At 47.7% G+C, this 14,973-nt stretch overlaps 1 protein-coding gene across 1 annotated transcript; it reads right to left on the bottom strand.

The window, feature by feature from the left end:
* Positions 1-2,176: 2,176 nt before the first annotated feature.
* Positions 2,177-6,546, bottom strand: LOC124701593 (serine/threonine-protein kinase RIPK-like). The gene is made up of 5 exons (XM_047233681.1): positions 6,058-6,546; positions 5,077-5,212; positions 3,833-3,969; positions 3,178-3,301; positions 2,177-3,093 (listed from the first exon to the last, which is right to left on the bottom strand). Exons 1-5 carry the CDS (start codon positions 6,508-6,510, stop codon positions 2,636-2,638), a joined length of 1,308 nt encoding a protein of 435 aa, XP_047089637.1. The 5' UTR covers positions 6,511-6,546; the 3' UTR covers positions 2,177-2,635.
* Between the last annotated feature and the right edge of the window lie 8,427 nt (positions 6,547-14,973).

Below are 14,973 nucleotides of genomic sequence, written 5' to 3'. Positions count from 1 at the left end.
CTTGTAATTGGTATACTTTTATCTTCTAATTTATCATATTTTTAATAAGCTTTGCCAATTATTGATGGCAGTGGTTTATCAATTCTCTGTAGTTCTTTTTCCTGTCACTTGCCTTATTTATTATTTGATGTTTCTTTCACAATTGTCTATCATCTTCATTCCTAAGATTGATTATTGTTCTTTTATATATATATATGTAGATGTCAAACAGCACCTTAGTTTGCAAGTTGACATGGTTGATGATGAGAGGAGGAAGATAACAAAATAGGCAGCGTGAGATTCTTTGTTACCATTGTTGCCATAATTGGACATACCTGATGGAGAAGAATTAGGGGATTGGGACAGAAACAAGATTTCTGTTGACTGTAATGATGTTTGGACAACTATGTCAAGGTAAAGTAAATAGCTTGGTTCAGATGTTACTTTTACTACTGCATTCTAATTTTTGCATGGTACATAGGTTGGTCTACTAGGAACAACATACTGCTTGTTCTGGTTTATAAAACTGACAAGACAAGATAAATCAGATGCCACACTGTTTTGTTATCTTGTTTATTAAAAGAACTAATTGCTATGCTTGCTCTGTTTGCCTTTTTGTCATATGATTGATAAGAACATATTTTCTGCGTTGATGCTTAGCGGTAGATGTTATAATTAAGGAAATATTCAAGCTCATGTATTATTTATTCTATTGGTCCCTTCCGCAGTTCCGCTAGATAATTGTTTGTTTCTTGAGCTGAAAGGTGCATGCTAAAGACGTGTTTAGTTCAAAGATTTTCTTCCATTATCAGATTACACTGGGATTTTATACTTACCATTAATCGTGTTTGGCTTCCATGGCCTGCAAACAGACTCACATTGCATTACCGTCTCTAATCTTCCCTTAACTTGCTGCCGACTTCTTCGCTCAAACTCTCCCACAAATATCCTCCAGCCAAACCTCCTCCGCCTCGCAGCAACGCTGGAAGTTCGTGAAAGAATGTTCTAGTTTTTCGTTGGAAAAACCAACGCCGACGTCAAGACCAGTCTCCTTTCTTTAACAAGTTCGGGAGCAGAGCTGAAAAAGATGGGAAATTCCAATGATTATTCGTTCATTAGAATGCCGGTGGCAGCTGGGTTCTCCACCTTGAGATCCCTTTATGTCCGCGGCCTCTGCACCACGGGAGTAGCCGCATCGGCCGTCGATCCCCCTCTTTGTTTCTTCATCACCAATGGGAGCAAGCAGAGACATGATCTGTATCCGGTTCCGACGGTCTTGTCTCCATCTGCGTTTGCAGCTTATTTTGTAGTTTCCGCACTTTGATAGTGGATTGGATTCTCCAATTCATATTTAATAGGTGCCTTTTGTTTTTTTGTGTGCATGGATTCAGACCCTGATTGTGTTGATACAGATTACTTAGCCCCACCAAACACCTCCATAACCTGATACCCTTACACCCTAATCCCAGCTTGATATTTGCGTTACCACTTTTTCAACCAAACACATCTTCTAAGCTACTTGTACTTTGTTCCAGATTTTACATCTTTATAACTTGAATGATATCTCTACACTACAACTAAGCCTTCAGTTGATGCCTTTCTTCAGTAGTGAACTGGTATGCTTTATACGATTGATCCAGATTATTTGTTGATCATTCAGTTGATCTTTTGTAGTCTTATTCTTTTATGCTTTGCTGCTCCCTTATTGTCCCAGCTTCAGACTGCTTGCTTCACCATCTAAATTGTTTTTTTTTTGGAACCATGCATGAGCACTGCATGTATAAAATTAGAAGGGGGGAAACCACCGAGGTGGCTATTTTACAGAGTTTACAGAACGACCACCAGAAAAACAGTTCCGGGAAGAAAGCGAAACCATACGCTCTAGTCATCGTTACTGAGCTGCTACAAACAACACAAACAGCTAGAACAAAACCAGAGACTTAGGGGTTGGGAGAGATAAACAACCAGCGCTAGCTAGACTCCACTGCTTTGCCTCATCTTTAATTTGATCCGTTAGCACATTGACTGGCTTGGAGACCTTTTCAAACACTCTGGTATTCCTCTCACACCAGATCGACCAGACGACCAAAATCACGGAGTTTAGCTTTGATGGGCTAGCCGATCAACTAGGTTTTGGTTTTGTGGCTTTTCGGTGGAGGCTAGACGTCGAGAAGAAGATGCTTTGGTACCATGTCCATTGAGATGGGATTGAACGATACCCTCTCCATGTGCTTGGTTACATGTTAATATGTGTGTGGGAATAGCCCCTACGGTGGCATACAAGAGTTGGGTAGAATACAGCTGGTATATTATAACATGTCCTATACAACCCTTATTACAAGTCTAATATGGAAAACATAGATTGCAACCTACATATACCGATAACTATATGTTGCGTACTCTCGTTTCACAAGTCAGCCTATTTCCTAAAACTCCCAAGAAAAGTAAAATGCTACAGTACTGAAGTGCATTCTTATGCAAGTATCTCTTTTTGTGTGAAATAAGAGATGGCCTATTTTCTTTACAATCTCTAGTTCTCCAAGCTTCTCCTTCTCTTTCTGAGGTTATAAATGCAACCATGATTCCACAAACATTCCAATTTCAATTTAGTGCGCTATTGTTTGATGCAAGCTCCAAATAATGTCTACTCATACCATCACACACGCTCCACAACAACGGCAACAGAATCTGCTGCATCTTGGGACCTTCTCCGGCCTGCTCGTCTCGTGTGGCCTCCCTCCCTGCCATCATTGCCACCATTGTCGGGTGGTGCCACGTACACAAACGGACCAACTAGGCCGTCGTCTTCGAGGGCGAGGAGTGGCTCCAGAGCGTCGACCACTGCAGACATGTGCGGGCGAGACTTGGGGTTTAGGCTCACGCACTGGTACGCCAGTGCTGCTGCCTTCTGCGCGGCCTTTCCGGCATACTGTCCGGCAAGGTTCGGGTCCATGACACGGTCCAGCCGCCGAGAGTCGTTCAGGTACGGCCGTGCCCAGTCCACCAGGTTCTGCTCCCGCGGTGGTCGGTTCTTATCGACGGACTTGCGTCCCGTTAGGAGCTCCAGCAGGACCACGCCGAAACCATACACATCGCTCTTCGCGGTCAGATGGCCTGGAGGTTGAAATGCATGGGTGTTAACTAGCTTCGGATTCGAATAACATCCGTGGATTTTATATGCTTGTGCCTTGTATTTACCTGTCATGATGTACTCGGGTGCAGCGTACCCTTGCGTGCCCATGACCCGGGTCGAGACATGCGTCTCGTCTTCCTCAGGTCCATCTTTGGCTAGCCCGAAATCCGAAAGCTTCGCTTTGTAATCCTAGACAATTTTCAAATATCAAAATGTTAATATTTCTACTAATTTGCACAATATTCCTGGAGCTGAGCTTGACACGAAAATGTTGGAGTGTCAGACTGAACCAAACCAATCAGATGGATATAGATGTAGCAGCGTGCCTAATAGTCAGTAGTGGGATAGACTGAACCAAACCAAATGCACTCAGACTTCCACTACACTCCACCAACTCTGCTACTTAATGAACTGATCAATCACATCAACCAATGCATGTAATCAGCAAGAGCCAGTACGGATGCGCTGCAATAGTTGAATTAGACCCGAAGCCTGACTAAGTCTAGTTGGCAGGGTGTGACCTAGTGCAGTAGTCAACATTTCGTTGTTCAGTAGTTGGCATTTGGCAACCTGACAATTTCAGCAGTTTACTCGCGAATAAGCAGACCTTCACATGGATAATAATCCATCTCTCACAAATGAAACACCAAGTCCTATCCATCTTTAACTGTGAGAGGCACGGAGGTAGGTGAAGAATGAACGTAAGATGAGGTCACGTACCGAGTCTAGCAAGATGTTGGAGGTCTTGAAGTCCCTGTAGATGACCGGGTTCTCGGCCTCATGGAGAAAGGCCAACCCTTTGGCAGCGCCGACGGCGATCTTCAGCCGTGTTGACCATTGCAGCGACGCGGCGTACTCTGCATTTACATCACGCACGAATTTAGTTAATTCAGTGGATTAGATGAAGTTAACCAAAGCTGAAATCATAACAAAAAAATTATTTAACCAAGAGCAAGTACTCCTTTGCTGCACTTCCACCTTACTTAATTTTCAGTGCTAGCAGGTTGCTCTCGTTAATAAAGCATGAGTCATCTTTATTTTTGTCCGTTTCCCCAAGGTGATGGAGATGAATCACGAGCGCATGATTTGATCGGCATAATATCGCAACTTTTGACTTGCGATCGAGCGAGTATTTAGCTCTGTGTATATGTTGATCCGAAGGCCCCACGATGGATGGAGGGCCAGTTTAGTGAAACAACTTTGCATAAAGATTTTAAAGTGAAACAATTGAGCCTAGAGAGAGACAACAACTGGTGCAGGTGCGCTATCCCTAAACCACCTTGACACATTCGGATTAATCATCGATGAAACAGATGCCGACGTTGCCGAGACATAGCACCAAGAGCGAAAAAGAAGATATGCCGGTGTGGTGTGGAAATCGATCAAAGTGATTAACAGAAAATGACTCCAGATCTCTCCAATACGTCTCCAGGTATATGCCAAGGGAGTGGAAGATGATGATGTAACTCTAGAAAATGACTCTAGAAAATGGACAAGTCTAAAAGGCAGTCTGAAGTCTGAACTGAACCCATGAGACAGGTTAATTAGATTAAAGAATCGAAGGGTGCAGAGCAAGGAAAGCCACTCGGATTCATCCGTCGACATATGTATCTATCAATCAAGCTGCACCGGCCGATGGGAGAGCAAGTGGTTGGTAAAAACCGCAGCCCCCTCCATTTGGATTGATGTGTGCGACTCGACCGAATCTCTTTTAGCTTCATGATGCAGCGAGGAAAAGGATATCGGTCGACAGCAATGTCTCAGGAATATCCCTTTCTTGTGGTGTGCAAGGTTAACACTTGCCGCAGTACTACCACTTACACTATTCCTGTAGCGTACGTACGTGTTCAACTGTTGGATAAAACAATATCTCGTTTTCTTGTCGGCAAAACTAGTTAACTGATATATCTAAAAAGTTTCTGTGAGTAAGCAAATTAGTTGATTTTTTTTGTTTATGTACTTACTTTTGAAGAGATGTTTCTCGAGGCTGCCCCTGGTCATGAACTCGTAGACGATGAGCCTGTGCTGGTCCTCGTAGCAGTAACCGATCAGTTTGACCAGGTTAGGATGCCTCAGTTGCCCCAGGAAAATGACTTCGGTCTGCATCGTAGAATTCACAAATTGTTATTTTTCTTGCAGTTTATGAGTCAAATGTAAACGTACTAGTACTACTATTTCACTGGTTTGCTTTCAACTGGTCAAACAGACAATAAACCAGCAAAGGAAGTGTGGCAGAGACGAGCAAGCAAAACAACTGTTTCATTGAATTTGTCCCAGGGATGTACGCATGTTGTCAAGCGTCGTCCACATACAGCTAAAACTTTCTTGAAAGATCAGGAGTTTGTTTTTGTCGAGAGAATATGTCAACACCAAGGAAACTTCTACTTGTAAGAAAAGACTAGTGGTTTGGAATATTAACAGATAAACAATGGAAAAAAATCAACAAATTAGAGGGGAGGTAGGTATATGCACAAGATTGATTGGAAGTGCTACAAGTCTACAATACAATCAATTACAGCAGAAGGGACAATCTTTTAGTGTAGGAAGGTTATGTCATGGTTTCCTGAATCTATTACGTTTCGCTTTCGAAAGAAAAATATGTACGTTCATTGCAAAACTTGTAGTAATTAAGCCATTTCGTAAAAAGAAAGAAACTGTATTCACATGAACATATAGCTTTCAAATTGACTTGAATTTGAATGCCTGTATATAGCTAACTCAAACTTGTGATCATCATTCAGAGCAGCTCAGCTAACATTTGAATAGGAGGCAAATCTCATCGACTAGTGAAGGTAGAGTAGTAGCCATGAGTGCAAATGTGCAATACAAATGAATAGACCGCATTTTCTCGGCAACTAATTTCGGAAATATAAAGGTAGCTAACTAAATAATACTAACTGTTGGTGTTCGGTGATGAAGAGGGGTGGTAGATAATGCATACGTACCAGCCACTCGTTGTGCCCCTGGTTTCCCTCGAGGTCGAGCAGCTTGACGGCGACTGGCTGGGCGCGGAGGCCGGGCTTGACCTTCTCGTCGACGTAGCCCTTGTAGACGGGGCCGAAGCCTCCCTCGCCGATGAAGTTGGTCATGGAGAAGTCCCTGGTGATGGCGCGCAGCTCGGCGATGGTGAAGACATGCAGGTTGGAGCCGACGAGCGACAGCGAGAGGTCCTCCGGCGACACCATCCCGCCGTTGAGGCTCAGGTCCGAGAAGGACATCCGCCCGTGCAGCGACCGGCTCGGCCTCCGCGGCTTGCTGCCGCTCCCCGACGCCGCTACCTTCGTCTTCTTCTTCTTGGTGCTCTTCTTATTGCTGCTCTTGCCGGAGGCGGCTGCCGCGGCGGCGGCGGAGTGCGAGCTGAAGCAGCCGAACAGAGACTTCCACGACGACCTCGCCATCGTCGCGCGTGTCCTCCCGCGTGCCGTCTGCGTGTGTGTGCGTGAGCTAGCTACCGGCTTCTTTGGCCGTATCGGGATATATATACACGCGGACACAGGTGGTGCGCTGGTGCCGGCGTCGATGGCTCTTGGTGTGGCTAGGTTATCGACGGCGGGGTTTGGTCCGGTGTGACGTGGTGAGGGATGGACGGGCGAGATGGCGTGCGGGCTGAGGCTTTTGACTTGGGCGGGTCGTCGGCACGGGAAACCGCTGGGCGGGCGGAGAAGGTTTCTGCGCGCGCGCGCGCCGGCACTTGGAACGGCTCGTATCTGGCGTTCTCACCGAGCCTCCTCCTGCGTCCGATTGTGTACTCACGGTTCCGATGGAAGCACGGCGCCGTGTACTTCTGTGTCCGTTTCAGATTGGACCGACGGGAGGAGCAAATGGATTGGAATTTCAGAGACAGCACAGGGTCCAGTCCCATTCATTCAACAACAACAAAAGGCAGAAGGTTCAGTAATGTTCTTCATCTGATTGGGTATATTTCTTCTCTGGTGGTTCAGAATGGCCAACTTGACTGTAATGATCTCTAGAAAGAAGATTATTGTTTAATTTTCCATTCCGTGGAAAGATATATCTTGTGCAGTCTGCCTTCCTTTTGGGAGAATCCATGTTTACTGTGCTTTAAATTTGGGCCCTATACGATTGAGCATGTCGACTGTGTTGGCACTTGGCACACCATTTGCACTTACTGTTCCTTTCTGTACTTGTTTTTAGATGTGTTCTTTTCTGTACTTATCAATGTAGTACACAACTTGTACTGACGACACGAACGAAATATCCATCTTTCCAGACCTTTGTACCGCATGAAACTTGCAAGGGACGTTGTTGCTCCTGCTCTCTTGCGTGGGGCTGACGCCGATAGCTACGCTTCTGCCCAGCAAAACGGGAAAATTTTAAGCACATGTCGCGGTACTACAACAGAGAGTGATAGCTAGCTTCAGCTCAGCGTTCTTTTCCCGAAACGGCACAGAAAGTTAGAGCATCTCCACTCGTCCCCCCGAGGAGGCCCCCGGCGAGCGTTTTTTCCATCCGGACGGCAAAATTCGGCCCAGTCGCGCCCCCGATTCCTCGTTTTCGTCCGGATTTGGGCCTAAATTCATCCGGCGATCCCACGCACCCCCCGGCCCCCCGGGGAGCTCTCGGGGACTCCGGACGAGTGAAAAGCGGGGAAGGGCCCGATCTGTCGGTGACTCGACGCACGAACCCCACCGCCACGTCGCTCAAAATCTCCCCCACCCCTCGTATCTCTCTCGCCGCCGGCACCACCCCGCCGGCTTGTTGCCCGCATTGCGCCGCCACTCCTTCCCCACCTGCCTATATTCCGCCGTGTTTGGACGACGGTCTATCTCGGCTGCTCTTCCGCCGGCCTGTTTTCCGGCCTGCTTGCTCGTCGTCGCTCGCGGCTCGGGTTGCCTCGACCACGCCCGTCGGTGTTCGTCCATTTGCCTCGCCGGCCATGGACTCGGACGAAGAGGAGGAGCAGATGTTCGTCGAGCTTATGCAAGAAGAGATGGCAGCAGCCGCCCAAGACGAGGAGCACATGATGATCCTTGGTTGCTTGGCAAGCATGTACGCCGGACTGGCAACTCGTCGGCGTGGTGGGTCGGCACGAGGTCGCCGGAAGTGCAAGCCGAGACAGCGAATGGAGGGCTACTGCATGTTGTACGCCGACTACCTTGCAGACGGTATCTATCCAAAGTGGGCAACATTTGTGAAGACGATCTCCAACCCTAGCACCCCCAAACTTTGCGAGTTTGTCAAGAAACAAGAAGCTTGCCGAAAAGACGTCGAGCGAGCATTTGGTGTCCTACAACGAGAGATTTGCTGTCGTCCGGTTCCCCGCTATGACTTGGTTCAAAGATCAGATGTGGGAGGTGATGAACTGCCGTGTGTGCCTACACAACATGATTATTGAAGATGAGCGAAAGCATCCGGTTCCTCCGACCGAGCAAGAAGCACCATATGAGAGAGAGGGTCCTCTTGCACAGTCCTAATCACCAGGTGCCTCCATCATGGGCCGCCTTCATTGCTATGCGCCAGGTGATTCGAGACTCTACAATGCACCGAGCTCGCTGCAAGATGATCCGGTGGAGCACATATGGAGGCTCCGAGGCAACGCCAACGCCGACGCCAACTAGTCTGTCTTAATTTGTTTGAAAAATTGTGAAATTGTGTGCTTCATTTGTTTCAGTACTTGTTAAACATTGTACTGTTATCGCCGAATTTGTTTCAGCAATTTTCGTCCTCTTGTTTGCCGAACTTGTTAAATTTTATGTTGAATTTGTTTGAAATATGTCAAATGGTCGAGGTTGGGGGTTTCCTGCCGGGGGGACGGCTGGAACTTCGGCGCTCCCCACGCCAAATCTTCATCCAATCCGGACGAAAATTTCGCCGGATTTGGGCGTGGGGAGCGCCAACGAGTGGGGATGCTCTTAGCGGGGAGGTATGCTCAAACCACACGAGCCGCCGAAACTTGTACCATCTGTCTCCGATTCATGAGCATTTATTACTGAAAGAAAGAAATAAGTCTGAACTAGATCTGTTGAAGGAAAGCTCTGAACTATGTTGTGCTTATGCGTACCGGCAGTGGATCGCCACGATCACATTGTGTCCTAGTTTGCAAGTAATTAAGTGACACAACAGTTCCATGCAAACCTCCTCCCTTAGAATAAACCTGCCCAGTGCAGAGAAAGCTGTTTTTTTCGATAAAGAGAATATATTAATATCGAGAGATACCAATTACACCCAGCCTCTGCAACAACGCACCACCCTAATGGCACTACGGATGCACACAGCAAAAAAACGAAAAGAAAACTAAGAAACAAAAGTCCCGCTACAGTATCATGGACCTAACAACAGCAATACATCCACCACCATGACAACACCCGAATTGCGGACTCTCCAAAAACGACGCCTCCAAGAAGGGAACAGTGCTCCAACACCGTCGTCGCCCGATCAAAGATCTTAGGTTTTCACCCCGAAGATAGTCCCCACTCTCAAAACAATGCCTCCACCAAGGTCACTGCCACGCACAACCAGTTAAGACCAGACCTTGGATTTTCACCCCGAAAGGTAGGACTCTGCGCTTCACATGTGTTGTCGCCCCCACTTTCATACCGCTGCTGTGGAAGCCCGGACACCAAGCAAGCCCCTCAACAGCGCGGAGACTTGAACCTCCCTTAGCTAGTCCTCCCCTCCGGCCTTCATGAAATTCTCTTCTTCCGACTTTCATCATGGATCCATAGTCACTTGATGTCAACACAGAAAAAGAGCTTCGCGCCGCTCCTTGCAGAACCAAACGGTCAGAATAAACGCATGGGTGCGCACGACCGAATACCTCCGATCCAGCAAACTCCAGGCAAAGCACTGTTACATTCGCCGGCGGAGCCTTCCGGAACTCAACCCTCCGGCCGGATCACGAGTCCAGGCCTCCGGTAGGTCCTCCTCTTCACGCAAGAGAGGCCCTAGGACCGCCGCCTTTATTCAGGCCGGACCCCCACGTCGGCGACCATCCCGGGCTGGCCAACCCAACCCTCCACCGGCGACACCATCGCCGGCTTCCATGCACCTCCATCTCACCGCCGGCTAGCGATGATAGATCAAAAATCCACCACCACCAACCGCAGGCCGACCCTCTCCGGCGAAGAAGAGGCCACCTCCTCCGTCAAACCCAAGGCTGCTGCCCCGGGCGCCCTCGTGTCGCGGAAGATGCACGAGATCGCCTCCACGCACCAACGAGAGGCGGGGGTGGATGGCATGGCGCAGACCGAGGGTCTGGCCGCCGCCCACCACCAACCCCTGCCGGAGTGCTGCGGGAAGCCGACGAGAAGAGGGAGACCGCAGCGCCGCCCATCCCACCCGCGCCGACCGGTCCGCCAGGGGACAGCCGACGGGAGGAGGGCCGCCGCCGCCGTTGCCCATCCCACGCGTGTCTGCTCCGCCAAGCATCGAGGAGGTGGGGATCCGGCCGCCGATCTGCACGCGGCGACGAGGAAGAGCCCCCGCCGCCGCCACGCCCCGAGGGACTTTGCCCCCGGCGGCGCTACCGGCGGCGGCGGCGGCGGGGTGCGGGAGGGTTAGGTGCAGAGAAAGCTGTGAAGACCGACAAATGCTCTTGTCCCATGCCCGTGAGGTCCCGCACATGTCTGGGCCGTTGATTTCCTGCTTTAAGAACACTGATTCATCAAGTTTCGTCGAGTTTGGTTGTGTTTCAGATGACTACGGCAGATTAGCACACAATGATCGATACGTAACCTAATGAACCCGTGCACGGGAGGTCCCATGCATGGTACAATTGCCGCACTCTGTGAAGACTTTGCCCCCATGCACTGTACAATCGCCGCACTCTGTGAAGACTCTGTTATTTTGTTTTCACCTAAACTTCTATCATTTGAAAATCTATATTTTTGTCACCAAAGTACTACTCCCACTTTGAAGATACACACATCTATGCGGCAGATCGCACTAGTTAGAAGAAAGTTGATCTCCTCTTGATCTAGCTAGCAACTAAAAAAACCCACCATGAGGGCCGTTGTGCAACTCGAAGGGCCATCGGCCGAATTTTATTAAGAGAAAGAGAGTTGTACAAGGTGTACAAGAAATACATCTGTGTTTACATCACAGAAGACAAGCCAAAAGAGAGGGCTCGAGGAAAACGAAAACCACTGTCACTCATCAGGCAGGCCACTCTAAAGCAGGGTTACGCAGCCGGCTGCTCGCCATGCGCGGATTTCCTCGACAATCCGCTCAAACACCATGTCTACCGTGTTGAACTCCTGCTGAAAGATCCGAGAATTTCGCTCTTTCCATATCAACCAGTGCACCAAAATCGCCACGGTATCGAAGTCACGTCGCAACGTCTTAGGTGCCAATTTCCTCGCTGTCAACCACCATGTCTCTGTGTTCTGGAAGGCATCGCCCGGAGTTGGGAATTCTGCCTTAGTCCAAGAACGGAACCGATGCCACACCCACCGGGTAAAATGACAGTGGACGAACAAATGCGTGCAATCCTCGTTGGCAGACTGACAAAGAGCACATATAGGGTTATGTGGCCAACTTCTGCGCTCGAGATTGTCTGCAGTAAGGCATCGCCTATGGACAACCAGCCACATGAAGAACTTGCACTTCATTGGGGCCTTCGACTTCCAAATTTGCTTGGCGCAAGGAAACTGGGTTTTTGCCATGAAAAACATTTGGTATGCAGAGCTGACCGAGAACTTCCCGTCCGTAGTCCTACACCAGATCAGCTTGTCAGGTTGATTTATCGTCAGGGTAGTTGCGGTGGAGATGTCCCAGATCTGGAGGTATTGCGCCATCGCTTGGGCAGAGAGACCGCCGGAGATATCTCTGATCCATCTATGGTTCTCGAGTGCCGCTGCGACTGTGATGCCCGAATTTTTGACAAAAGAACAAAGGGATGGTGCCATGGTCTGCACAGAAATTCCTCCAGGTAACCAGTTGTCTGTCCAAAACTTAGCGATTTTGCCATCGCCAAGTTGCACCACCGTCGCTGCGTGAAACAAGGCAAGCGCCTCTGGATCATCTTCTGCAGGGATCATAGTCCAAGGCCGTGGTTCTGGAGCCCATCTGAGCCAGGGCCAGCGGCAACGAAGGGCAATACCGAAGAGCTTCAGGTTCAGAATCCCAAGGCCGCCATTTTGAATTGGACTGCAGACGCGCACCCATGGAAGAAGACAGTGCCCACCATTAATCTCTTCCTCCCCCTTCCAGACAAAGCCACGGCAGCGCTTATTGATGATGTCCAAAGCCCATTGTGGGATTGGGAGGACAGAGAGAAGATGTACTGGCAGCGCCATGAGAACAGATTTGGTTAGAGTGAGACGACCACTTGTTCTGAGGAGTTTCGGTTTCCATCCTTTGAACTTCTTGGAATATTTGTCGATTAGAGGCCAGATATCTGCTCGACGTAGCCTGCCTGTGGTGAGAGGGATCCCGAGATAGGAGATAGGAAAATCCTTGCGAGAACAATGGAAGTGGTCTGTGGTCCACTCTATCAGATTCTCCTCGCAGCGAATGCCAGTAATCGAGCTCTTCTGCAGATTTATGTGGAGGCCGGAAGCATGAGCGAAAAGTTGTAAGGCTGCCGCAATCACTTCCATGTCTTGAGGCAGTGGACGAAAGAAAAGAACAGCGTCATCAGCATAAATCGAGGTTCGTGGCACTGCCCGATGAAGCCCCAGGTCAGAGAGTAACCCGTGATCCACCGCCCATTGTATGATAGCATGAACTGAATCCATGGCCAAGATGTAGAGAGTGGGCGACAAAGAATCACCTTGGCGTACACCTCGAGCTAACTGTATTGGCGCCCCTTGTTCTCCGTTGATCATCACTCTAGTGTATGCCGTTCGAAGAATGCCACAAAGCCAGTTGCAAAAGAGGTTCCCAAAACCTCTACGGCGAAGGACCTCAATCAGAAACTCCCACGACAGGGTGTCGAAGGCTTTCGAGATATCGATTTTCATCAAATTTCAGAGACTCCCCCTCCTTGGTCAGGCAAGCCATGTCATCAAAACACGTGACATTGGTACTTGGTCTCCTCAGATAAATGTGATTTTTAAGGCCAAGGAATTCTGCTTTGTCCTGATAATTAAAGAAGCGCTAAGGACCTAAGGTACTGCTATTATATATTGCAAAGACGAGTACATGCCATTCTGCTTTGTCCCGATAATTAAATAAACGCATGAGGTTGCTAGATTTAATAATCTGGACCGTGGTGCAATGGTGATGGTGTCACTTTGTATCTTGACACATGGAGGTCGATTCTAGAACCTTGACCTTAGGTGCCTTGTAGCTAGCTATCGTACGCATGATCGAACGCCGGCGTTTCTGCTTGGCTGAGACTTTCTTCTGTTTTCAAATTTGCTTGGCTGAGACTTTGCATGGAGAGGGTACGTATGAAAATCTCTGTAAAGCCGAATGATGAAGTCCATGCTTTCGTCGTGAATTTCGGAATCTGGAGCGGTACAGTTCATGCTGTACATGTGTACATGTCATGTAAATGCATGCAGTTTGAGTAGAATGCATTCATAGAGAATGGTTTGAATCGTGACTTAAGTAGACTCGGAAGCTCTACATGTTAATATAGGGGTCAATCGAATGGGCGTGAATTTTTGGACTCATAGCCACCAGAGCCCTGCGTATCTAACGATTGGTGAGAAGGTTGAGATCGGTGAACAAAGTAGTGAAAAAAAGAGTAAACTAATTGAAAATTAGAGTTATACATGAACTAATTAGTCAAATACGGATGCTATCAAGTTCGGAGGAGAATAAATGCTAGGACAACAACTAGCATTTAAAATCTTTCTGATCCTCTTACGCAAATTAGATCGGTGGACATTAACATGATTGTATACATTAAGAACTCTTTCAATAGTGCTCTTTTTAATTACCCGGGCTGTGATTTGAAAAGGCTGATATGATTGACTGAGGTCATTATAAATTTACCAGTTTTAGATTCAAAAGGCATTTGGAATAATCAAAAAGATATCTTTTAATTTCCAAGCTTGAGAGCAAATGACTGAGCAAGATGGATAGTAAGTTAACAAGATAACAACTACAAGTTATTGAGGGGGCGTCTAAAATTACACAAAAAAAAAGATAACTAATTAATTCTTGATGACACCACATACGGATGGTGCATCATATATAACACAATAATGGTCCAATGACTCTTAGGCCTTAAATGTATTGATGGCTCTTGGCACACAACTAAAAAACGATTTTGTACTAGAAATACACCGCCATAATTGTGGTACGATAGAAATAATGGACGGCTCTTTTGATGGTTAACGGAGGATGAGATTCGGTGGGAGGGGCGTGGGAGGGGGTGTGGGTGGGGGGGGGGGTGCTGTACCGTATTTCCCCGGATAAGTGCATAGTTGGTTACATACGTACAAAAGAAGAAAAGGATCCACGGTTTGCTGTATATAGACACCGACCTAGTTAAAAAGTTGTTGAAACAACTATATACTATCATGCTTCGAAAAGATTATCATGTAACATCCTCCCTCAGTATAAACATATCTAAGTTGAGTTGTTCTGAAAGCTTCTAGTTGTCGAACTTGTAGCGGCTTCGCGAACCCATCTGCAACTTCATCACATGTTGGGATAAATCTTATTGTCAACAATTTCTTTGCAACATGTTCTTTCACAAGGGACTTGGATACATCATGAAGAACTAAGGGACCTTCATCATTTTTATTGATTCATATATCCAATGTTTCTCCTTTCGGAAACATGTGCTTAAATTATTTTGATAAGGGGTGGCCCGATCTTCTTAGTAAGCAACGGTGGTGGTGATGAACGCACGATGAACACAGCGGAGCGATGAGGAGGTGGAGATAACTTGTATGACGAAGATGAAGTCTCTTGATAAATCCCTGTCGCCAATGCAACAGCTC

The sequence above is a fragment of the Lolium rigidum genome, chromosome 3, assembly GCF_022539505.1.
Source record: "Lolium rigidum isolate FL_2022 chromosome 3, APGP_CSIRO_Lrig_0.1, whole genome shotgun sequence".
NCBI lineage: Eukaryota > Viridiplantae > Streptophyta > Magnoliopsida > Poales > Poaceae > Lolium > Lolium rigidum.
This window is presented reverse-complemented; position numbering and strand designations above follow the sequence as displayed.

Bases quoted from the DNA above. Each gene is read 5' to 3' on its own strand.
- LOC124701593 (XM_047233681.1), bottom strand. From the start codon at position 6,510: ATGGCGAGGTCGTCGTGGAAGTCTCTGTTCGGCTGCTTCAGCTCGCAC. The intron at 5,213-6,057 runs GTACGTATGCAT...TCTACGATGCAG, and splicing joins AGGGGCACAACGAGTGGCTG to ACCGAAGTCATTTTCCTGGG. The intron at 3,302-3,832 runs GTACGTGACCTC...AAAATTGTCTAG, and splicing joins CCAACATCTTGCTAGACTCG to GATTACAAAGCGAAGCTTTC.